The 26,987-nt window shown below is 44.5% G+C and overlaps 1 protein-coding gene across 3 annotated transcripts in view; it reads right to left on the bottom strand.

The window, feature by feature from the left end:
- SYCP1 (synaptonemal complex protein 1) overlaps positions 1 to 26,987 on the bottom strand; it is an 811,750-nt gene that overhangs the window by 712,348 nt on the left and 72,415 nt on the right. For 2 of the 3 annotated variants that reach the window (XM_075335624.1, XM_075335625.1), the window contains exon 5: positions 22,806 to 22,970. The exons of the other annotated variant lie outside the window; for it this stretch is intronic. In XM_075335624.1, the coding sequence (XP_075191739.1) occupies positions 22,806 to 22,970 (165 nt within the window). The remainder of the gene's footprint in view (positions 1 to 22,805; positions 22,971 to 26,987) is intronic. 3 annotated transcript variants of the gene reach the window in all.

Raw genomic sequence — 26,987 nt, 5'->3', positions numbered from 1 at the left:
AAAAAAAAATGATGTAGCGCTACGGGTTGCCACCCCCATCTCCCTGGCGTTACCTTGGCTGGCAATCAAAATACAGGAAAGCCCATTAATTTTTTTTATTTAAAAAAAATAAAAAAAAAAAAAAAAAATAATAATAGTAAAAAAAAAACATGCGTGGGCTCCCGCCGTATTTTGATCGCCAGCCAGGTAGCTAGGGGCTGGGATTCTCGGCAGCCCACAGCCACCCTTCGAAATGACGCATTGTTTCTTAGCGCCATTTCCAGGCACTTTATGCGGCTCGTCTAGCGGCCATGATGGCGGTGGCTCGCTGGCTAATAAAGGGGTTAATACCAGCTTTGTATTCTGAGATGGTACTAAGCCCGAAATTCATGGTGTCACACCAAAATAGACATGGCCACCATGAATCTCTAGTAAAGATAAAAAAAAACACAGAAAAATATTTTTATTAGAAAAAAAACACAACACAATTAGTGACTCCATCTTTATTGAACTAAAGAACCCCCCCCCCCCCCCCACTCCACTGTAGTCCTGGGTCAAGGGTCTCACGATGTCCAATCCGGATCCAATATCATCTGATCAGTTTGCTGAAAGGCAAAGCGATCAGATGATGTGTCAGGTGTTCAAGGACCTGAATCACATGACACATCAGCTGATTGTATAAACAGCTTTTATACAATCAGCTGATGCATCAGTAGAAAAAAAAAAAAAAAAACACACTTCTGTGCAGACTCCCATCCGATCGCTGCAGGACCCGGTGGTAATAAGCTGATGCGGTCACCTGACAGCATCAGCTAATAGTTTAAGCCGGCCGGGTGGTAAAAAGCCGGCCTCACCACTGGACTTATACGATCAGCTGATGCCGTCAGGTGACCACATCAGCTGATCACCGCCAGGTCCTGCAGCCATCGGACGTTTCCCGGGAGTCTGCAAACAGGTGAATATGATATTTTTTTTTCTACTGTTCACTTTTGATTTCGCAGCTGCTTCCACCTCCTGTCTGGACATGGCGCCAGACGGGAGGTGGAAGCAGGGGTGGCGGTACTGGGAGGATCCACTCTTCTGTGTTTAACAACACAAGGAATCCTCTTTCTGTACACGTGATTGTACTACCCACACCTTGCGTTTATAGTCATAGAAACGCTTAGGGTAAGTTCACACACTGCATTTTTTTGACACTGCATTTTTGTGCGTTTTTTTCCACAAAAAAAAAAACGCACAAAACGCAGCATGTTAAAAAACGCATAAAAAAAAAAATCGTTTTTGACTGCGTTTTGCTGCGTTTGTGCTCAGTGTTTTTATGCGTTTTTAAAGATTGTTGGAAAAAAAAAGTCTCATGTCATTTCCTTCTTCATTCTCCATTAGTATATGCAGGAGAGCAGACAGCAGCTGCAGAACTACAAGGCTCAGCATCCTCCATCCAAGACTGTATGCTGGAGGGAGAGGCAGGGGGAGCAGAACTGCAAGGCTCAGCATACTTCATCCACTAGTGTATGCAGGAGAGCAGACAGCAGCTGAAGAACTACAAGGCTCAGCATGCTGCATCCAGGACTGTATGCTGGAGGGAGAGACAGGGGGAGCAGAACTACAAGGCTCAGCATGCTCCATTCACCAATGTATGCAGGAGAGCAGACAGCAGCTGTTTTTTTCTGTATCGGTATATTTTTATTCCCTGAGGAAGAAGGCAGTTTGCCTTTGAAACGCGTTGGAATTGACTCAATAAAAATATCTTAAGGAATCTTCAACGGTGTGGTTCATAGCGCGGCTGGAAAACCCGTCTTCTTTCATGCCCGTTTTTATGTCAGCTTCATGTAGCAGAGCTGATGAAAGCGTCGTGTAAATTACTTCGGACCAGGATGGGTGTTTGTGGATTAATAAAATGGTAAATGAGGGGTTTTTTTGTCTTTCATTCCAAATAAAGGATTTTTCGTTGTGTGTGTTTATTTGCTTTCACTTACAGGTTAATCATGGAAGGTATCTCGGGGAGACGCCTGCCATGATTAACCTAGGACTTAGTGGCAGCCATAAGCTGCCATTTAACTCCTTATTACCCCGATTGCCACCGCACCAGGGCAATTCGGGATGAGCCGGGTAGAGTCCTGGGACTGTCGCATCTAATGGATGCGGCAATTCCGGGCGGCTGCTGGCTGATATTGTTTGGGTGGTGGGCTCCCCATAATGTGGCGCTCCCCATCCTGACAATACTAGCCTCCAGCCATGTGGCTTTATCTTGGCTGGTATCAAAATTGGGTGGGGGGGGGGGGGGGGGGGGACACCACAGGATTTTGGGTTTTTTTGAGTCTGAGAGCGAAAGGTGCCAGCTACAACTTCGGTAATTCAGAGCCAAGAAGTGGCCACTGTCATGTTACTAGACTCACAGCCCAAGTGGGCTTGAGTACTACAAGAAGAATTGCTAGACATCAGAGGGGAGTTACATAGTATTAAAGGAACCCCTTCCACACAGGGTGGATGACATAGCATACACCAGCGAGAAGAGAGGCGTAGATACTGTATATTCCAATTCTGGATCAACTGAATAGCCGCATCGCATGTCTGAGAGTAGAGTCACATGCAGGACCTATGGTGGAAGAGGACACCGCCCGGAATTGCCCGTTGCAGAGAAACCAGTGGTGAGAGCAATCGTTAAACTAACAGGCCTAATGGTTGAGGAGCACACAGTGAAGCCCGAATTCCCAGAAAGAAGGGATTTGGATTCATTAGGTTTAGTCTCGGATAGGCCCACCAAAAGAGGGCTTAAGTTGAAGGTCAGAGAATTCACTTTTTAATGGATACGGGTTCTCAGGTGACTACCATGTTTGAAGAATACTTTCCGCGGTGCTTTGCAAATGTCACCCGCTCTCGTGAAACACCGACTATAAGGCTGGAGTAACACTTGCATGTGACTCGTTCGAGGATTGTATTGCATTGCCTAGACTGGCCATGGCTCTCTTGACAAGAGTTTGTCAGCTTCATGTATTTCTATGCAGCTGACCCGCTCTTATCAGGAGAGCAGGAGGCCAGTCCGGGCAATGCGATTGTTGCGCAAGTCACAAGCAAATGTGACACCAGCCTATGACTGATGGCCGCAAATCATCTGCCTATTCCCTTAGCATGGGAGGTATAGATGAATATTTGGGTGTGAGGAAGGGACTTTGGACCCATTGTGTCTTTGTGGTTGAATGTTCTGGCTGATGATCATAGAGGAAGCAATTGGGCCTGGGCAACCAGACATCATCCGAGCAGAAGAGCTTTCCAACAGCTCATTCGAGTTTTGTCAGATCCGGAGACTGACTGCGATATCTCGTTCCCTGGGGACGTTAGCGGTGCATCCGCGGATGACCCTGAACCTACCACTGGGACAGACAGTGCTCACTATGCCTCAGAAGGAGTGGAGGTGCAAGTGGAAGCCCCAGAAGAAGGAGAAGAGATTCCTAGGTTGCTGATCACTCAGACTCTGGCAACTGTCCATCAAGGACAAGTGTTGGTGAAATGCCTTAACATGACTGGAGCAAGACTACAAATAATTCCAAAAGAAGGAAGTGGATCAAGTCTATGTGATGCCAGTGAACCGCACACAGTCTCATGCTCTAGAGCTGGCTCCTGTAAAGGGGGACTCGTTGACCTTGTCTGTGACTCTTCATCATAGAATGAAGAAGGGCAGAACAATAGGGGGGCTTACATCTTGGAACACCTGAAGGCGGATTTAAACAGAGTTATTTTCTCAACAAGTTGGACAAGTAGAAGAACTGTTAAGTGTTAAGCCAGTATCAGGGAGTGTTCGCCCAACATGATGAGGACTTCAAATGTACCACTGCCATCCAACATGAGATTCTAAAGGGAAATACCGCTCCTATATGAGAAAGATACCATTAGATTCCACGTAGAATGTACTAAGAAGTAAAGGACCTACTGTCCCACATGTTGCTAAAGGGAGTGATACGGGAGAGGCAGAGCCAGTGTTCAGCACCAATTGTACTGGTCCAGAAGAAAGATGGGACATTACGATTCTGTGTGGATTATTGATGTTTAAACACCTGCACCATCCGAGACTCCTTCTGGCTAGCGGCTACTGGTAGGTTCTCATGGCTGAACAAGACAGACCGAAGACAGCGTTCATCCTTCCCATGGGACTGTTGAGTTCAATTGGCTGCTATTTGGACTGAATACTGTTCAAAAGGGAAATTGAATACCTGGGTTATAGAGTCTCAGGGTGTACCTAGCACCAGAAAAGTTGGCTGCCATGCAAAAAGTACGACAACGCTGATAGAGTTCAGGGCTTTCTTAGGATTGTCCAGGTATTAGCAAAGTCATTGTTGAACCTTCGATAAGATTGGGACACCATTGCAAGAATTGCTAAGGGGGACGGTGGGAGATGCCAAGCACCGATCCCTACAGTGGGGTCCCCAACAAAAGGCATCATTCCGGTCATTGAAACTTGTATTAACTAATGTCCCCAAATTGGCATACACGGACTTCTTCCAACTCTTTGCCTTGTATACCAATAGGAGTCACTAAGGGCTAAGAGCAGTATTGACCCAGGTCCAGGAAGGACGTCAACGAGTGATCGTGTACACCAGTCGGTCTCTGTAGGACTCTGAGAAGAACCCCAATAGCTTCAGTGATCATGCTCCTGGCAGGATCCCTAAGGCTTCCTCATGGTTAGTGGTTGGGTGAAGCCATTTATTGTCAAACTACTGTGTTTTCTCTTTAAATCATAATGACAACCAAAAACATCCAAACGACCATGATCAAAAGTTCACATGCCCCAGTTTTTAATGCCGTGTATTGCCCCCTCTAACATTAATGACAACTTGAAGTCTGTTGTGGTAGTTGTGGATGAGGCTCTTTATTTTCTCAGATTGTAAAGCTGCCATTCTTCTTGTCAAAAAGCCTCCAGTTACTGTAAATTCCTGGGCTTTCTTGCATGAACTGCGTGCTTGAGTTCTTCCCAGAGTGGCTCAATGATATTGAGGACAGGAGTTTCTAGAACCTTCACTTTGTTCTGCTGTAGCGAATGACAGGTCGACTTGGCCTTGTGTTTTGGATTGTTGTCATGTTAGAACGTCCAAGTACGTCCATGCACAGCTTCTGGGCTGATGAGTGCAAATTTGCCTTCAGTATTTGCTGATAACGTGCTGTATTCATCTTTCCTTCAACTTTGACCAAGTTTCCTGTGCCTTTGTAGCTCACGCATCCCCACATCATCAGCGATCCACCTCTGTGCTTTACAGTAGGAATGGTGTTCCTTTCATCATAGGCCTTGTTGACACCTCTCCAAATGTAACGTTTAAAGTTGTAGCCAAAAAGTTCAATTTTGGTCTCATCACTCCATTACCTTGTGCCAGAGGTTTGGAGGTTTGTCTCTGTGCTGTTTGGCACATTGTAGGCAAAATACTTTGTGGCGCTTGTGCATTAACGGCTTTCTTCTGGTGATTCAACCATGCAGCCCATTTTTCTTCAAGTGCCTCCTTATTGTGCATCTTGAAACAGCTACACCGCTAGTTTTGAGTGAGTCCTGTATTGCAGCTGATGTTATTTGTGGGTTTTTCTTTGCATCATGAACAATTTTCCTGGCAGCTGTGGCCGAAATTTTTGTTGGTCTACTCGATCCGGGTTTGGTTTTTACACAGCCTCTGATTTTCCATTTGCTAATGACAGTTTGAACACTGCTGACTGGCATTATCAATTCATTGGATATCTTTTTGTATCCCTTTCCTGTTTTATACAGTTCAACTATCTTTTCCCGTAGATCCGTTAACAATTCTTTTGCTTTCCCCATGACTCACAATCTAAAAATGTCAGTGGCTGGATGAAAGATGCTAGAGTCTGTTTGGATCCCAGTAATTCACTCAGCTTTTATGCATACACCCTGATTACAAGCAAACAGGTTACAGGTGAGGATGTTACCTATATTAGCCATTCAAACCCATTTGTGTCAACTTCTGTGCATGTTATAAGGCCAAAATCACCAGGGTATGTGAACGTTTGATCAGGGTCATTTTGATTGCATTATGATTTAAAAAGAGAAAACACAGTAGTTTGATAATAAATGGCTTCAATTAGGACTTACAGTAGAAAATGAAAATCTAGGTAAGGCAGATTACAAACTGGTTAACAATTTACCTGAACCTCTATTAAAAATACACGTTTTATTAATAATTCATTAAAATCCAAAAAACACACAAAGTGCCAAGGTCAGGTGACCCCTAAATCAAAAAATGGGATTCGGCCACAGAAAAAAGGTGGATGGGGGCGGGGAAGGGAGACCCTAATGACCCTTGATAAACCAGGTGTCCCTACCTGTCAACGGAGGGTGTGACACCTTAAGTTTTCGTGCGCCCCCGTTCCACGATGGCTATCCCTTTTCCTCACCCTAAAATCAGGGACAATACTACAAGATAAGGTGGAATAAAGGGAAAGGAAGTTGTCGCACCCAAAGAACAATGTAATGGGGTACAGTACACCAATATGTATTTTAAGCCTGACTCTTGGTATTATAATATACAACCATTAATGATAATATAAGATATCTGCAACAATTAGCTCATATAATAATCCTTTGGATCAAAAATCATAAGTATCCCAAAGGGAGCTACCAGGGTCCCCTCTCAATCAGAACAAGACCAGGTACTTAATACCACACATAACCAATGTCTTATTGGGGTGCAATGAACCTCAGGTAGATATTAAATATAAGACAGAGAAGGGAAATAATGATAGTTTACTTCCCTGAAAAAGCAGGTCCTCATCCCTGCCTTGCCTCTACGCGTTTCTCCTTTCCCATTGAAGGTTCCTCAGGAGGCTTTGGGAGACAGCAGATCCTGTATGTGGTAAATCATGGCTATAGGCAGCTTCATTGGAAATTAGTGGAATTTTATATGGTAGCGCTAGGATATGATCACAAAACCCTGGCCAATAAAGGCCTAGGGCTACAATGTCCCCGGAACACCACTGCGCATGCCCAGAGACATTCCAAGCACTGGAGCGACCGAAATTACACTGCGCATGCGTGGATCCGGCGTCACAGATCAAGCAGTCATCACTAGTAATTCAGCCGGCCCGCGCATGCGCAGTAGGACCATTCATTCCCAATGCATATACAAAGGGCTGCAATAACGCCATCGGCCGCTAGAGGGCCAAGAGCAAAATAAGCATAAGGATGACGTCAGCCAGCCCACAGTAACGGCCTGACACATACTTTCCTGCATGAACACAGGGTAAACAGCAGACTTCACCTGTAGGTTCAAGTTACCCACACAGGGAAGCTGCTGAAACAGGTACAAGTAGGGTGTGCCACACTTACAGATATCATTAAAAATATCATTAAAAACGGGCAAAAAAAAAATGATAAATGCCCCTAAGTGTATACAAAGCCAACTAATCAAGATAACAGGTAATTAGAGGCCACAACACCCATTTTTGGAGGGATATTTTTGCAAAAATCCTCCTTCATTACATAAGGTACCAGGCAGATAAAGGGAAATCAACAAGGGACATTACAGTGACCATATATACTCCCACTACCAGCATGATATATATAGGAGATCATGGGAAATCCCAGAGCTCAAAACCGTGACTCTATAACTCCGAGTCGATAACCGGAAGCAGGTTCATGTTGGACTTAGGTGTGTCCACATCCCTGATAACAAAAGACAGAAAAGACGCAAAAATTATTTGTGGAAGGGCAGACAGAAAATTCTCAAAGAAACGGAGAATAGGAGAGCCTTTCATTTAAGCCCAATGGTGCCTGAGATCTCAGGCGAAAAATCCATTGGCACTCCTTCTGCAAAACTCTCTTATCAAAGTCGCCCCCCCTCGGATTGGGACGAATGACCTCCAAAATGACAAAAGTCATGGAACTGTCATTACCTCCATGACTCTCCCAAACATGCCTCGCTAGTGGTGTGTCCCTACTGTGCCTGATGTCACCTATGTACTCCCCGATTCGTCTCCTCAACTTTCTTATAGTTTCCCCTACGTAATTTAAGGGACATCCGCACGTTGCCATATACACGACGCCGCTAGACTTGCAGTTGGCAAAGTCCCTAATCTCGTAATGCCGGCCCGTTATAACACTCGAGAAGGACTTCGTCACTGTCACCCAGCTGCAATAATTACAACTGCCGCAGCGGAAACAGCCTAAAAGGTTTTCGGACCAACCAGGTCCCTGGTGGAGTTGGCCTTGTGTATTGGCTGTGCACAAGTTGGTCCCTCAAGGATGCCCCTTTCCTATAGGTGATGGAAGGATAGGGAGTAAGTACGTCTTTGAGATCCGGATCGGCGAGCAGGATATACCAATGTTTTTTAAAGATCATGCGTACCTGGTCTGCCTGTGCATCAAAAGTGTCATTCTGATTGGTTCCCTTTCATTAGATTTAGACTTATGTTGCAAAAGGGAATCTCTCGTGCGCATCAGGGTATCGCTAAAGGCACCTCGTAACACCGTGTCAGGGTATCCTTTTTGATGAAACCCACTTCGTGGATCTCTAGCCTGAGCAAAGAAGTCTTGCTCTTGGGAACAATTGCGTCTAATACGCAGGTATTATCCCTTCGGTATGCCCTTGCTGAGGGGGAGAGGATGGAAACTGTCCCACCTCAGGAGGCTATTAGTGGAAGTGGGCTTACGGTATGTTTTGGACACGAGGGTACCACATTCATCGATGGAAAAGGAGATGTCTAGGAAGGAAAATACACTCATGAATCTCACTCGTAAAGGAAAGACCTATCTCGTTAGAGTTTATACAGCTCACAAAGTCTCTGAATTCGTCCCTGCTGCCAGACAAAACTATAAAAATGTCGTCGATGAATCTGCCCCAGAAATGGATCAATGGGACCCACCAGGGGGATTCATCGGCGAAAATGGTATTTTCCTCCCACCAACCCAGGAGCAGGTTCGCATACGACGGGGCACATGATTTTTTGTTTTTTGGATTTTAATGAATTATTAATAAAACGTGCATTCATAATGGTTTCACCCAACCACTAGCCATGAGTGGGAAAAAAAAAGTTTTTGTGCTATAATTCATATTCTCTGAAAAAAGGCCTAGAAAGCAAAAATTCTGCCGGGTATGTAAACCTTTGAGCACAACTGTAGATTAAATGGAAGTAAACTCGGGATTACAGAACAGGAGAAGGACTTGGGTATTCTGGGTACAAGTAAGCTGAGCAGCAGTACTCAGTGTCAAGCAGTGGCTGCAAAAGCAAACAAGATTATAGGGTATATAAAAAGAGATTAGATCCTTCAATCCCAACGTATTGTTACCACTCTATAAATCGCTAGAACATGGGATCCAAGTTTGGGCTCCACATTTTAGAAAGGATATTCATAAGTTAGAGTCAGTTCAAAGGCAGGCAGGCAACTACATTATTACGAGGGATGGAAGGCCTCTCATGTGATGAGAATGTTACACTGTACTCTAAGATGTCCCAAAGCAGTACAGCGCAGTAATGTGATACAGAGAAGATTCCTAAACTACCTGAAGGTAGTTAGCAGGTAAACCACTAGAGGGCAGTAGAGTGGAGAAAACGTGTGAGCAGAGTATTCCTTAGCAGAGATAATACTAGTCAAGCCCACCAGATGGCAGTAGAATCTTCAGGATGCCGGATCACAACATGAAATCTAGTAAATACACAGGGGCAAAGTCAAAACGTAGTCAGGTGGAATCAAGGAGTCGGTAACCGGGAAGTCATTACTCAGAAGCGGGGAAAAATGGGAAGAAGACAGGAACGGAATCAAGGTAAGAAGACGAGCAGGGAACTGAAGGGAAACAGCGGGAGAGACAGTAACAAGACAGGAACAGAGAACAGAGGTCAACAACAGGTCAGGTAAAAACGGAGGTCAGGAGGGGGCAGGGCAGACAACGGGTCACTAACAAGCAGAATGTAGCAAAGCCGGAAATATCACTGGCGTAGTTCTAGAGATGCAGTGCCATAATATAGTGACCTGACCTCCAGAACGAGGCAGGAAGGATTAATCCCCAACGTGACCTGTATCAGAGACATGAAACTAAAAAAGGCTCAGCTGTAGCTGAGCCAGGAGTAATTCATGACACTGAGGTTAGAAAAGTTGGGCTTGTTTACCTTAGAAAAACATTGTCTCAGAGGAGATCTCATTTATATGTTTTAATACGTGTGATCAATACAAAGGACTGGCACCTGACTAAGGGTGCTTTCACATCAGCGTTTTTTTGCTGGTCGGCAAAAAAACGCAAACTGTATATGACCGGATCCTTTACAAATGCATTGTCATTTCAACACATTTGCAATGGAATCGCGGCAATATGCGATCACATGCGATTGCGTGCGGCATACACTGGATCCGTTGTTTAGCAGTATTTTACTGTGTTTCAAAAATGCTACTTGTTGCGTTTTTTACCTCGGTCAAAATACCGCACCTCACTGGATCCGATGCATTGCGGCGGTACCTCCAATGTAGTTCAATGAGCGCTGGATCCTTCTCTACCGGAAGTCACCGCTTCTGATAAGCAGGATCCTGTTATCTGTACTGAGCATGCCCAGAGAGTAGTTCCTCCCCCGTGCTTTGTGACATAGCAGAGCTGCATCGGTTGAAGAAGACAGAAGAAATAAGACCAGGATCGTGGAGTCGTGAGAGAAAGCAATAAAGATGGAGTCCCTAAGTGTGTCTGTATTTATTTCGAATAAAGTATTTTTCTCTGTGTGGTGTTTTTTTTTTAACCCTTCATTGGAGATTCTTAATGGCCGGGTCAAACTTGGCCTGACATTAAGAATCTCGGCCTTTATACCAGCTGATAAAACAAAGCTGGTATTAACCACTTATTACTAGAGTTGAGCGCGGTTCGCGGTTCGAGGTTCTCCAGTTCGCTGTTCGAGTGATTTTGGGGGCTGTTCTAGATCGAACTAGAACTCGAGCTTTTTGCTAAAGCTCGATAGTTCTAAATACGTTCGAGAACGGTTCTAGCAACAAAAAGCAGGGCTTTTTACAGCTACAGTGTGCAGGAGCCATCGCTGGCAGCCTGCCAGAAGCTGGTAACCAAGATAAACATCAGGTATCCAAGCAAAGCGCTTTGGTTAGTAACCCAATGTTTATCCTAGTTACGTGCAGGAAGCCCACACTTCCCCGCTCAGCTCACTCCGCCCCCTCCTGCACGCAGCATGTACACACACACACTCACACTCACCTGTCCCCAGCCAAGCAGTCCACGACACTGACGTCCTCAGCGCCACCCACTTCGCACTCCGACGCCAGCACACATGGCTCCGCCCACCTGCACTCTGCACACATGGTCCCGCTCTGCTTACTTGCGTTGATGAAGTCCCGACCTCAGCGTCACTGTCCTCCATGGCCGCCGCTTGTCACATCACCTTCTCTCGCTTCCGACCCGAGACTGAGTAGCGGTGACGTCACGGGCCGCTCGCGATACTTGGCTGTGAAGGCGGCGGTCATTGAACTCAGTGACAGGTGCTGTCAGCAGTGCAGGAGATCAGCACAGGTAATGTACCTCGCTGACAGCAGCACTTGTCATCCCCTGCACTGACCTGGGCTGACCCATTGATGTTAGCTCAGGTCACTGCACTGCTCTCCCAGCCAATGGGGAACATCCTGCTTTTCATTGACTGGGACAGTGTGGATCGTCATGGCAACCCCTTGGATTACACCAGACCTGGATTTGTTTTTCTTTCTAATAAATTGATTAAAGAGGGAATGTATTGGGGAGTATTTTTTCAAATAAAAATGTGTTTGTCGTCTATTTTTTTTTATTACTGACTGGGTTGGTGATGTCAGGTATCTGATAGACGCCTGACCTCACCAACCCCAGGGCTTGATGCCAGGTGACATTACACATCTGGTATTAACCCCATATATTAACCAGTTTGCCACCGCACCAGGGCGCGGGATGAGCTGGGGCGAAGGCTGGGTAGAGTCCAATAACCATGGACCTCCCTAGTCTGAGAATATCAGACCCCAGCTGTCTGCTTTACCTTGGCTGGTGATCCAATTTTGGGGGGACCCCTACGTGGTTTTTTTTTAAATTATTTATTTAATTTAAAATAACAGCGTGGGGTGCCCTCAGTTTTGGATTACCAGCCAAGGTGAGGTTGCCAGCTGTGGTCTGCAGGCTGCAGCCGTCTGCTTTACCCTAGCTGGCTACAAAAATAGGGGGAACCCTACGTCATTTTTTTTTTCATTTTTTTGGCTAAATACAAGGCTAAGCACCCATTAGTGCCACATGAAAGGCACCAAAGGGTGCAAAATTACAAAATGCAGGAGAGTGGGACATTATGTGTTTTTCTGCCATTATAATGACAGAAAAGACTGAAATGAAGTGCACAAGCACAAGAAAATCACCAGAGCGCTCTACGCTGTGAAAAGCAGTAGAAAATGGAACTGGAGTGAACATGTGACCGCCTCATGTAGGATGAAGCTATGGATCCTGGGTAAATTTATGTATTTACCCTCCTTCAGTTTTTTTGCAGTACACAAAAAAAAAAACAGAAGGCACACGGATGACAAACAGATGATATACGGACCGTCTACGGAACGGAAACGGATGCCACACGGATGCACCCGTGAAAAAAAACGGACTGTTTTTTGCAGACCGCAAAAATGGATCAGTCGTGTTAATGTAGCCTTATTCTGATCTGCCGTTTATAAACAGCAGGCAGAAATAAGTGAATAGCGCCCCCCAGCGTCAGAAAATCTCAGCGGTTTCAGGGCTAGCTGAGACCCTGGAGATCATGATTCAGGACGGTTTTTCCGGTCCCCGCTCACGTGATCACAGGTATACACCGTACACCGATGATCACGTTACAGTAAATGACAGCGCCGGTAAAAAATTATTTATCTCCCATCTGGCATGAACAAACATGATAAATCTCCTCCCCGGTCGCCTCCGGTCCCCGGGTGTCGCCAAAGTGCGCCCCCTGATGCCCTCCCAGAAATCCAAGATGGCCGCACGCACAGCAGCGCGCCGGCCGCATTCACCCTACTCCTCTGATTTCTGTCACATGTGCCATGACACATGCGACAGAAAACTCCTCCCTAGGCCCTGCCAGGTCACCCCCTATAAACCCACCAGTGTTCCCCGGTGTCCCACGGTACCTGTGCAGCGTTGATCCCCCCACGGCCCTCTCCTTCACAATAGACGCTGCCGCATGCACAGAGCAGCTGTCAGCTCAGCTTCCTGTGTTCAGACACAGTGAGTGGTGGTTCTGTATCTGTAAGCTAAATGGGCGGCACGGTGGCTCAGTGGTTAGCACTGCAGTCTTGCAGCGCTGAGGTCCTGGGTTCAATTCTCACCAAGGACACCATCTGCAAGGAGTTTGTATGTTCTCCCCGTGTTTGCGTGGGTTTCCTCCGGGTACTCCGGTTTCCTCCAAAGACATACAGCGCTATGGAATTAATAACGCTATATAAATGAATAAATTATTATTATTATTACTGCAATGCCCTGCTCATGAGGTAAGGAACATAATTGATCAGGAGAGCTATATACTACATTTCCAAATGGAGGGATTTGCTTTTATAGTTGCCCTGCTGAATGACTACCAAACATGAGAGTCCGTTATACGCCACAAGAAAACACATCTAAATAGCGAGCTCTGTTGTTAAGTATTCATTCAGCTGGATAACTGGACTTAAAGGGGTATTCCATCTCCAAGATCCTATCCCCAATATATAGTAGGTGGAATAACAATAATATCAGCAAATACCAATATTTGGAAATGTAGAATAGTTCTCCTGATTAGGCATGCCCTTACCTCATGAGCAGGGCATTGCAGCTTTGGTAGCAACCATTATGACATGGACTCTGCTGCTGTGGACCCGGGGAGAGTGAGTGCAGATTCATTGCACCCACACACCTCACATGAAGGGTCTACACTCCTAGAAAATGGGGGATACGTTCCCTGAGTGTCTCCCCCCCATATTCTAGACGGTCCAGAGTCGTCGTGGAACCCCTTTATTTTTTTTCTTACAATAAATTGGTGAAAGAGGAAATGTTTTGGGGACTGTTTTTTCAAATAAATTTCTTTTGTCGATTTTTTTTTTTTTTTTTGTTAGTACTGACAGTTTATGATGTTGGGTATCTAATAGACGCCATGACATCACAAACTGCTGGGTTGATCTCAGGTGACTTTACAGCTAGTATCAACCCGATTTATTACCCCGTTTGCCACTGCACCAGGGCACGGGATGAGCTGGGGTGAAGCGCCAGGATTGGCGCAACTAGTGGATGCGCCACGTCTGGGGTGCCTGCGGCCTGCTATTATTAGGCTGTGAAGGCCCAATAACTATGGACCTTCCCACCCTGAGAATATCAGACCACAGCTGTCCGCTTTACCTTGGCTGGTGATCCAATTTGGGGGGGGACCCTACTTTTTTGTGTAATTATTAATATTTATAAAATAATTATAAAAAAAAGAGCCTGGGGGCACCTCCACATTGGATCCCCAACCACGGTAAAGCTGCCAGCTGTGGTTTTCAGGCTACAGCCGTCTGCTTTACCCTAGCTGGCTATCAAAAATGGGGGGACCCAACGTCATTTTTTTTTTTTTTAACTATTTTTTAAATAGAAAAAATTAATGGGCTTCCCTGTATTTTGATTGCCAACCAAGGTAACGGCAGGCAGATGGGGGTGGCAACCCATAGCTGTCTGCTTTATCTGCGCTGAGAATCAAAAATACCGCGGAGCGCTACGTCATTTTTTTAAAGATTTATTTTTACAGCACTGTGATGTCCAGCAATCAAAATACAGGGAAGCCCATTTTGTTTTTAGTTATTTAAATAAATAATTAAAAAAAATATATATGGGCTCCCGCTGCATTTTTTGTATTGCTAGCTAAGGGTAATCCAAGCAGCTACTGGCTGCTAACCCCCACTGCTTGGTGTTACCATCACTGGCAATGGAAAATCCAGGGAAGCAATTTTTATTTTTTTTGCCAAAAAACTACAAAAAAAAGGACGTGAGCTTCGCCATATTTTTGTATGCTAGCCAGGTATAGCAGGCAGGTGCTGGAAGAGTTGGATACAGCGCCAGAAGATGGCGCTTCTATGAAAGTGCCATTTTCTGAGGAGCGTGCAGACTGCAATTCGCAGCAGTGGGGCCAAGAAAGCTCAGGCCAACCTGTGCTGCGGATTCCAATCCCCAGCTGCCTAGTTGTACCTGGCTGGACACAAAAATGGGGCGAAGCCTACGTCATTTGTTTTCTAATTATTTCATGAAATTCATGAAATAATAAAAAAAGGGCTTCCCTTTATTTTTGGTTCCCAGCCGCGTACAAATAGGCAACTGGGGGTTGGAGGCAGCCCGTGGCTGCCTGCTGTACCTGGCTAGCATACAAAAATATGGCGAAGCCCACGTCATTTTTTTTGGTGGGCAAAAAACTTCTGCATACAGTCCTGGATGGAGTATGCTGAGCCTTGTAGTTCTGCAGCTGCTGTCTGTCTGTATGGAGAAGAGCAGACAGCAGCTGCAGAACTACAAGGCTCAGCATACTCCATCCAGGACTGTATGCAGAAGTTTTTTGCCCACCAAAAAAAATGACGTGGGCTTCGCCATATTTTTGTATGCTAGCCAGGTACAGCAGGCAGCCACGGGCTGCCTCCAACCCCCAGTTGCCTATTTGTACCCGGCTGGGAACCAAAAATATAGGGAAGCCCGTTTTTTTTTAATTATTTCACTTATTTCATGAAATAATTAAAAAACAAATGACGTGGGCTTCGCCCCATTTTTGTGTCCAGCCGGGTACAACTAGGCAGCTGGGGATTGGAATCCGCAGCACAGGTTAGCCCGAGGTTTCTGGGCGCCTCTGCTGTGAATTGCAGTCCGCAGTCGCCCCAGAAAATGGCGCTTTCATAGAAGCGCCATCATCTGGCGCTGTATCCAACTCTTCCAACAGCCCTGAAGCCGGGTGGCTTGTTGGGTAATAATGAGTTAATACTAGCTTTGTTTTACTAGCTAGTATTAAGCCAGAGATTCTTAATGTCAGGCACGTTTGACCCGGCCATTAAGAATCTCCAATAAAGGGTTAAAAAAAAGACACCACACAGAGAAAAAATACTTTAATAGAAATAAATACACAGACACATTAGAGACTCCATCTTTATTACCCCCTGTCAGCCCTCCACGATCCATGGTCTTCTTTCTCGTTCAACAAATGCAGCTCTGCTCCATCACTGCTGCATGGGGGAAGACGCTGCACAGGAAGCAGCATGCAGCCTTCACTCCATGAGTGATCAGTGGTGCTGGCTGTGAGCGGTAACAGCGGTAACGCTGACAGACGCGTTACCATAGCAACGGTGCTCCCGGAGCCGCGGTTAGCGATGACGTCACCGCTAACTGCGTTGCTATGGCAACGGTGATCTCCGTTAATGACCGGATGTTTCAGCCGGTCCCCAACGGAACGGGGAGTCGACCGTGTGCTAGAGCATGTCGCCGGTACACGACGATACACAAATGTGCACCGTGTACCGGAGAGTGCAATGACAGGTCCTACATGACGCGTCATAGTCATGTGACCAGTCTGTAGCCAATGAGATAATAGCCACGTGACTGGTCACATGGCTATTTTGACGTCACGATAGGTCCTGCATCACTTGTGGCAGTGCTGGTCACCGGGAGGATTCAGCAATCATCGGATGGAATAGCGGCAGGAGACAGAGTGCAGGAGGGATCGCGGGGACCGGTAAGTGTTATGGCAATGTTTATTAACTGTATGTGTACATTTATAATGCGTTTTTATGTGTTTGTGATTGCCTCCCATTATATCCTATTGGTTCAAGTTCGGTTCGTCGAGCGTTTGCAGAACTGAACTCGAACGAGACCTCCGTTCGACGAACCGAACTCGAGCCGAACCACGGCCGGTTCGCTCAGCTCTACTTATTACCCAGTGTGCCACCTGGCACCAGGGCCACTGAAGGAGCGGACTGCAATTTGCAACGGACGGGCCATAAAGCCTATGCCAACCTGCGCTGCGGATTCCAATCCTCAGATGCCTAGACACAAACATTGGACAAAGCCCACATCGTTTTTTTTTTTTTTTAATTATTTCATGAAATTCATGAATAATTTAAAAAAGGGCTTCCCTATATTTTTGGTTTCCAGCAGGGTATAAATAGGTAGCTGGGGGTTGGGGGCAGCCTGTACCTGCCTGCTGTACCTGGCTGGCATACAAAAATATGGCGAAGCCCACGTCATTTTTAGTTTTAGTTTTTGGGCAAAAAAAAATCAAAGAAAAAAAAAAAAGGGCTTTCCTGGATTTTCCATTGTCAGTGAAGGTAACACCAAGCAATGGGGGTTAGCAGCCAGTAGCTGCTTGGGTTACCCTTAGTGTTGTGATCCGGAAACCGTGTAAGATTACAAAAAAATCCCATTAGTAGAAAAACACCAAGAAAAACAAGAGTAGTTGGAACCTATGACCGCAATCCCCTATCAGACCACACTAGAAGTAGCCATGGAGCGTTCCTAAACACCTAGACGCCACGTCACAGCCGGAGGAACTAGCTACACCTCACAGATAGAAATGAGGAAATCTTACTTGCCTCAGAAAAGTCCTCAAAGGAATAGCCAGCCCCCAACATATAAAGATTACGGTGATATAGGAAAACACGATACACAGATAGGAAAAATAGATTTAGCAAAGGCGAGGTCCGACTACCTAAATACAAAAGGAAAGAAAAAGAAACTGCTTGTGGTCAGTACAACACTCTGCAGAAAAATACCAATCTCCTGATAGTAAAAATGGCCCTGGAGGTCGAACGACCTCACCCCTACTATATCAGGTACTCTTGTAACTAATGGGAGAACAAAATACCAAAAAGAACACAAAAATACAAAAGTGCAAATAATCAAGTATGACAGGGAGAATCTCCCTTTTCTTGCAAAAGAACTAGCAAAGGGGGAACCCCCTATGCTCACCAAACTACAAAAGCAAATCTTCACCTGCAAAAAAACAGATTCCAAACCAAAAGAAAAAAAACAAACACCCTAAGGTGTAAACCAGGAAGCAAAGCAAAAGCTTGCAAACTTATCTGCAGAGGTCTTGCACAGGAAAACAGGGAAGGACAAAACTCCAAGCTAGGTTCAGAGACTGAGAAAAATTCAACTATCACCGGCACCACCAGACTGCTGTTAACCTGCATCCATTGCAGCGTGTGCGGGCTGTGAGATCAGGAGTTCAGCTGACTCTAGTGCCGGCTGATAAATTCTGTGTCCCGCTGCAGAAGGATCTGGTAAAATAACAACTGCGGTTGCATGCGTTGCACGTACAATCCGCAGTATCCGGTCAAAAAAACGCTGATGTGAAAGCATCCTTATTCCTTCCAAAGACAATACTAAGGACCAGTGGGCACTCACTGTAGGTGGAAGAAAGTAAATTCGGGCAGCTAAATAAGAAAGGGTTCTTCACAGAGCTGTCACAGTTTGGAATGTCCTACCGGGATAGGTAGTAATGGCAGATACTATAACACCTTTTAAAAAAGGGCTGGATGATTTCCTCTGTACACATAACATTGTCGGTTATAGATGATTTAGTGGAAAAACTATTTAATTGGAGGAGGAAGGTTGAACTTGATGGACCTAGGTCTTTTTCAACCTATGTAAGGCCGCTTTTACAAGTCAGTGACTCTGGTACATATGTTGCTGTTTTTATACGTACCAGAATAAAGGATATACGCAGACCCATTAAAATCAATGGGTCTGCGCACACATCAATGATTTCTCACTAACGTATTTCCGTGCAGCGTGCACGCGTATCTGTTTGTTCCGCACGGAGACAAGTCAGTTTTTTTCTGCCATCACTGATGTTCCACGGACCACACAGTGGTGTGATCCATAAAACACGTACCAGAAAAATACGTACATTTAAAATAAAAAGCTTTTAAAATTCACTCGTCTCCAGCTACGCTCTCTTCAGCCGCTGCTGTCTCTTGCTTCCAGGCTGGCTAATTATGGTCATTCATATGCACTGGACCACCAACTCAGAAGTAACAGCAGAGAGTAGACAGTGGCAGCTGGACACAGCATTGCAGGTGACTTTAGCACCATGGAGAGCAGTGGCGTGAATAGGTGAGTATAAGTAGCAGATCTCTGTCTATTATCAAGGATAGCACACAGAGATCACACGTGTGCCAAAATCATGGCACACGGAGAAACATATGCACCTTTATCACGTCAGTGAAAAACGTGTGTGGTTTTCATTGACGTGTGAAAGAGGCCTAACTATGTAATATGCTGTGTACCTGCCTTTAATGCGGGCTCAGCCATCAAAAACATTTAATCAGCCATCATGTGCCTTTAACAGTCACAGGTGGAGTTGAGGTTTGCCCAGGGTTGTTAAGCTATGTGCGCACAGTGCTTTTTTTTTGCGGCGTTTTGGGGCGTTTTTTGGGCTCAAAACTGCATGAATTTGCTTCCCCAGCAAAGTCTATGAGTTTTCATTTTTGCTGTTCGCACAAAGCTTTTTTTTTTTTAACTGCGTTTTTGAGCTGGAAAAAAAATGGTCATGTCAATTCTTTTCAGCGTTTTACTGCGTTATCCACCCATGCAATGCATTGGAAAAAACGCAGCAAAACGCAGTAAAAACCCACCGAAACGCGGTAAACACGTTTTTACTGCTGCATTTTTGCCGCAAATGCGTTTGTGTGTTTTTAGCATAAAAAAACCGCAGAAAAACGCAGCGTATAAAAAAAAAAAAAAAAGCAATTAGCCTTATAACCTGTTAAATGCTGTGAGTATAATGGAGCTCTGCCCATGGTTGTTAACCTGTTAAATGAAATTGTAAATCTCTGACAGCAGAATTTAGCATTCACCGACGGGGGGGGGGGGGGTCCATCAATCCACATGCTAATTGGATCAGCTGTGGCTTGATCACCTAGCACAGATGAGTTGTCATGACAGCAAAGGGTATGCTGATAACTCCCATGCCTGTCATTATGAATCTACTGTGAAAGCCAGCCTGTAGCTGGAGTAAATAGGAGATTTTGATTTTCGCTATACATACCAGTGCTAATGCATTGCTTTGTATGGCACAATTGATAATATGATTTGACTATTAAATACAATTGTGAGGAGCTGGTTGTGAACTAGAGACTATTGAACCAATGGATGTAGAGCGCAGTCCACGGCTCTATGGAAAGATGACTTTTTCTAGCACAAAGTGTTGATCAAATCTCATTGTTGTTATCATTATTGTATTTTATTAGATATTTTCTTGCTTGTCAGTTTAATGTACACAGAAGGTGAGGCATGAGATTCGTAATTAGATGAAAGCAATCATTGCATTAAGGTGGCTTTACACACTGCAACATTGCAAACGACATCGCTGTAACGTCACCGGTTTTGTGACGTAATAGCGACCTCCACAGCGACATTGCAGTGTGTGAAACACATCAGCGACCTGGCCCCTGCTGTGAAGTTGCTGATCGCTACAAATCGTTCAGGACCATTCCTTGGTCCTTTGTTTCCCGCTGTGCAGCATGATCGCTAGAAAGTCTCATTGTGTAAAGGGGACTTAAAACACTGGAAACGAGTGATGTGTCACAATATCTGTCAATCACTATTCTCTGTCAGTCGGTCTCTCCCTCTCGGTCTCTATTCTCTCTCTGTCGGTCCGTCACTATCTCTGTCCCTCTCTCACAGTCTGTCGGTCATTTTCCCCTCCTCTCTTACTCACCGATCCCCGATGCGGCGCTGCACGGCATTCACACTGCTGCGGCGGCTTTTACTATTTTAAAAAAAGCCGGCCGCTCATTAAACAATTTCGTATTCCCTACTTTCCCCGCCCACAGGCGCCTATGATTGGTTGCTTTGAGACACGCCCCCACGCTGAGTGACAGGTGTCTCACTGCACCTAATCACAGCAGCCGGTGGGCGTGTCACTATGGAGTATAGAAATAAATAAATAATTTAAAAAAATGGCGTGTGGTTCCCCTCAAATTTAATACCAACCAGATAAAGCCATACGGCTGAAGGCTGGTATTCTCAGGATGGGGAGCGCCGTGTTATGGGGAGCCCCCCAGCCTAACAATATCAGTCAGCAGCCGCCCAGAATTGCCGCATACATTATATGCGACAGTTCTGGGACTGTACGCGGCTCTTCCCGATTTGCCCTGGTGCGTTGGAAACTCGGGGTAATAAGGAGTTATTGGCAGTCCATAGCTGCCAATAAGTCCTAGATTAATCACGTCAGGCGTCTCCCCGAGATACCTTCCATGATTAATCTGTAAATTACAGTAAATAAATACACAACTGAAAAAAATCATTTATTAGAAATAAAAAACACAAACAAATTCCCTCATCACCAATTTAATCAGCCCCAAAAAGCCCTACATGTCCGGCGTAATCTACGGACCTCCAGCGTCACTTCCAGCTCAGCTGCATGCAGGTGACAGGAGCAGCAGAAGACACCGCAGCTCCTGTCAGCTCACGCAGCTAATGAAGACAGCCGCGCGATCGGCTGAGCTGTCACTGAGGTTACCCGCTGTCACTGGATCCAGCGGTGGCCGCGGGTAACCTCAGTGACCGCTCAGCTGATCGCGCTACTCACCGCTGCTCCGCTCAGCTCCACGCAGCAACTGAGGTGAGTAGCGCGATCAGCTGAGCTGTCACTGAGGTTACCCGTAGCCACCGCTGGATCCATGAGTGCAGACTGTGTGCTGATTTTCTTAGGAAGTCCTCATTCCTGCTGTACAGAGCAGTGATGATGCACTTCTCTGTACAGCACAAGTGATCGTACGATCGCAGCTTCAAGTCCCCTCAGGGGACCAGTAAATACAATGAATGAAAAAAATAAAGTTTATAAAAATTTGGAAAAAAAAAAAATAGAAAAAAAACAAACCACAATTTCAAATCACACCCCTTTTACCCCATTGGAAAAGAAAGAAAGAAAAAAAAAAAAAAAAAAAAAAACAAAAACACACTTTTGCAAGCAGTATAAACGTCAACCCAGGGCTCAAAAAAATATCACACAGTCCCAGATCCCGAAAAATGAGAACGTTATGGTTCTTAGAAAATGGCAATTATTTTTTAAAAAATAATCACTATATAATACAATAAAAAAAACAAAAAACAAAACTATACATTTACTTGTACTGACCTAGAGAATCATACTCCCCACTCAAGTTGACCATATAATGACCATGGTAAATAAAAAAAAATTATTGTGGAATTGTACTTTTTTTGCAATTTCACTGCACTTGATTTTTATGTTTTTCATTTTCTAGTACATTGCAGTACAAATGCAATAATAGGTGATGAAAACATTGTATCTACCCCAAAATGATATCTATAAAAGCATCAGCTCAGCGCACAAAATATAATCTCTCACACAGCATCATCACCTGGAAAATAAAAACATTACGAATCTCAGAAAAAGAAGGAACATTTTTATTTACTTATTTATTTTTAATACATTTCCACTTTTTATTCACCACTTCAATGAAAAAAAGTATACGTTTGGTATCTATATAATCGTACTGACTTGGATAATCATAATGTCAGCTCAGTTTAACCGTATATTGAACATGGTAAAAAATTTTAAATAATCAATTTGGAATTGTACTTTTTTTTGCAATTTTAACGCACTTAGAATTTTTTTGCCATTTACCAGTACACTATGTGGTGGAATGACTGGTGCTATTCAAAAGTACAACTCGTCCTGCAAAAAACAAACTGGCTAAGTGGACGGAAAAAAAAAAAAAAAAAAAAAAATAATGTATAGCTTTTGGAAGGGGAGGAAAAAACAAAAATGAAAAAAAAAAATAGAAAATTGCCATGTCATGACAGGGTTAAATATTTATTATGACAATGTGTTTAACAGCATTTACTTACCTGTAAATCTTTTATGATTTTCTTCTGGGCACCTATAATATTTCTTTTTTCCTGTACTTTTATTTCTCTCTCTTGTATTTCAAACTCTACATTGGATTTCCACTTTTTAATTTTTTCAACTTCTCTGTGCAGCTTGGAATACAGCTGATTAACTGATTCTGGGTTCTAAAAATATACACAGCTAATTTAAAACTGATGAACCCAAACTTAAAAGAAACTCTGCAATTCACATCTGCAAAGTTGTTTTTTTTTCCCTCTACTGTTCAAGATAATAGTAATAAACTAAATAGCTCTGACATGCAATAGTATGCTGACCAGTATTCTCCATAAAATAGATAGATTAGACATCTCTGTTCCTTTTGTCTGTAAGCAGTATCAAACTTATTTTTCATGTTCTGTAACCTCATCAGAAAAATAAAATTTTCTTTATACAAAATCAACAATCATTTAGTCTATTAGCGTAAATGTTCTAGTATAGGGCAATCAGGTACTGTAATATTGTTGTGCGGCATTATTACGCATTACTTTCATGTGACAAGAGAGTTGATGTTAATACAAAAGTCACAGAGTTGCATTGGTATAGGCGGGCATTTAAATAAAGACTTTGTTGTAAAGGCACTAACTGCAAGTATGAGTGTGCATGCATTTAATTGAGTTTGAAAATATCTTGCTTCCTTGACAAAATTAACAATTAGGCTGGGGCTCGACCTTGACTTTGTGCCATTACTATATTGCAGCGCAAGGTGAATTAGGTCACATTAACCCCTTCACTCCCGAGCCGGTTTTCACTTTCTTGACCAGGCCAATTTTTCAATTCTCACCAGTGTTACTTTATGACAGTGATCCCCAATCTTTATAACCTTGAGAGCCAGAGTCAGCCCTGAGAGTGGGTCATGAGCCACATCCAGCTGCTTAATTACACAGTAGTGACACCCAGAGCCCTCTTCATTGGTATAATGACAGCCAAAGCTTCTCCACAAATCACACTGAGGCCGGTTTCAGATGTTCGTGTTTAATCAGGTACAAGTCACACACATGGTATTGTCATACGTGTGTCACGCGTATGTCATATGTGTAACATCCGTGTTTGCATAAGTTTCACACGGACCGGAGAAAACACGGGTGTTTTACATAAAAAGATTTTTTATATTTACCTGTATCCAGCGCTGTTTTCTTCGGCTCTGCTGCCTCCCGATCCTGACCGCCGCTCAATATACTCGTAGAATATTCACCGCAGTGAGGAGCTGGAAGCCGGAGCATTGAGAGGACAGCGCTGGGTACAGCACCGCCGAGAGCAGCATCGCGAGACAGGTGAATATTCACAAAGCAAGCAGTTTGTGTGTGTAGTGATGTCCAGGAGGTCATTGGAGTTCCCAATGAACTCTGATAACATCTTGATGACCCCTGCGCTACAGTGGGTATCAGGAGGGTGACTTCACGGGTTCATTGGGAACTCTGACGAGTCCCTGATGCTAATCAGTAAAACCAGGCACTCCAATAGGAAAGGAAAAAAAAAAAAAAATTAAAAAAAAAAAAAACAAAACAGATAATATTTATTTTAGATTTTTAATCCAGTTGTGAAGACGTTTCGGTCAATTTATTGACCTTCTTCAATTCACTGGTATTACCAGTGAATAATCACGTATTTCGGAGCGGTTGATGGAAACCCCAATGTAAGGGCTCAGCATAGAGCACAAGATAAATGTGAACTGATTCAAAATGTTCCATACCAAATTCGCCATCAAATAGCATTCAACTCAACCTACAAAAACACAAGTCCCCACTCAGGTCCGTCATCAGTTAACCTAACTATAGGGGGTTTCCACGTTACTGGTAGCACAACGACTCTGGAAAAACGCTATGGCCGTACCCTTCAAAAAAAGAAATCCAGTAAAACATGCACTCCCAAATCGAAATGCCTCCCTCTCTTCTGAGCCGCACAATGTGTCTAAACCACAGTTAGCGTCCAAATGTTTGGCATTGTTGTAGTGAGGAGAGCCCACTTAAAATGTACAGAGTGCAGGTTTACAAAAGCACAATGTACGGGCACTAGAATGTACTTGGCACAACAAGGACTTATTTGCAATTTTTAATTCTGCAACATTCACTGTATTTGACATCATGGGTATTTTTTGGAGACTAAATAGTCACTACACAAATAGATTAATTCTCAGAGGGGTATAATTTTCAAAATCTGTTCATTGGAGGGGGGTTTCTTCTGTTCTGGCACTTAGGGGCTCGGTAAATGGAGTCCACAAACTATTCTTGGAAAATCTGTGCTCCAAAAAGTGTACAGGGAGAGAAAACATAGAAAGGAGAAAGTAAAACAAGCTACCTTCACACACTCCAACACAACAGCTCCTCACAGCTCCTCACAGCTCCTCACAGCTCCTCACAGCTCCTCACAGCTCCTCACAGCTCCTCACAGCTCCTCACAGCTCCTCACAGCTCCTCACAGCTCCTCACAGCTCCTCACAGCTCCTCACAGCTCCAGACTGAACTGAATAACCAGCATCCTTTGGCAGGAAGCAAAGAGTTTTTATTCAGGCCAGAAGTGGTCATCAGAGCAATCACTTGGGCAGAGTTAATAAGCTTGCAGCTAGCACTGACAACTGATATTAACTCTGCGACTGCCAAAATAAAAACATGTTTAATGTGTAAGGCTCTGTGCGCATGCTGCGTTTTTCGCTTTTGGGTGCATTTTTGGTCTAAAAACTGCATGACTTTGCTTCCCCAGCAAAGTCTATTAGTTTTCATTTTTGCTCTCCGCACAGTGCAGTTTTGATTTAGGTGCGTTTTTGTGGTGACCACAAAGATGCAACATGTCAATTATTTCTGCGTTTTTGGCAGCGTTTTTGACCCGTGCAATGCATTTGAAAAAAAAACGCAGCAACTAAAACGCAGTAAAATGCAGCAAAAAATGCACAAAAACACATGCATTTTTTTGGATGCGTTTTTACCGCAAGTGCGTTTTTGTGCTTTTTTTTCTGCCAAAAACGCAAAAAACTCCATCTTTCTGGTCACAAAAAAACGCAGTGTGTGCACATAGCCTAAGGCTTCTGATGATAGAAGAGACCCTGACCCCGTGAATAACCTCACCAAGAGGCTACTATGACAGCGTAGCTCTCAAATCCCCTGGATGTCAGTTATCTCTTAAGTAGGGAACACTGAAAGGAGAGCTGTTTGGCTGCAGGGATCATGTGACATAACGTCACATGAGCCCTGGGAAAGCCAGTGCTGATACCAATGAAATGGTGACAGCACCGAAGATGAGTACATGTGTTATTATTTTACTTAAGGGAAGATAGTAATTTAGAAGGTGTTGTTCGAGTAGGGGACAACCCCTTAAACTATTTGGCTCCCCCCACCCCCCCAAAAAAAGAAATCCTCTTCACTTCAAATACCCCTCTCTCTTCTGATCCCCAAAATGTGCCTAAACCACAGTTAGTGTCCACATGTTTGGCATTATTGTAGTGAGGAGATGCCACTTAAGTTATGGGGTACAGGTTTCCAGAAGCACGAGCTCGGCACAATGTATTAGCACTACAATGTACTGGGCACTACAAGGGTTTATTTTCATTTAATTCTGTAACATTCACTGCGTTTGACACCATGGGTGTTTTCCAGAGACGATCATCCCTACACCCATAGATGAATTCCCAGAGGGGTGTAATTTACAAAATGTGGTCACTTGAGGGGGTTTCTGTTATTTTGACACTTTGGGGCTCTGCAACTGGTTACCCCAAACTATACTTGGAAACTCTGTGCTACAAGAATCAAATACCATATTTTTCGGACTATAAGACGCACTTTTTTCCTCCCAAATGTTGGGGGAAAGTGGGGGGTGCGTCTTATGGTCTGAATATAGGTATGAGGGTGCTGCGGTGGAGTGGGTCATCGAGGCACGAGCAAGCTGCAGCAACGCCTGCTGTGACCACGTGAGCCCGCTCATTACATATGCACGCCCATCATCCCGCCCATCTCTCAGCGCTGAAGCCAGCAAAGACAGGTGGGCGGGGTGATGGGCGGGGGATGCGTGCATATAAACAGCCTGCCCGCATGATCACCCCTGGCAACTACAGCCTGGAGTGATCATGTGCAGCTATATTCACTGCTCTCCCGCACATCATCATCACTGGGTGCAGTGAATCAGTGTACTCACCATTCCACTGCAGCACCGCG

Source organism: Anomaloglossus baeobatrachus, chromosome 2 (genome assembly GCF_048569485.1).
Source record: "Anomaloglossus baeobatrachus isolate aAnoBae1 chromosome 2, aAnoBae1.hap1, whole genome shotgun sequence".
NCBI lineage: Eukaryota > Metazoa > Chordata > Amphibia > Anura > Aromobatidae > Anomaloglossus > Anomaloglossus baeobatrachus.
This window is presented reverse-complemented; position numbering and strand designations above follow the sequence as displayed.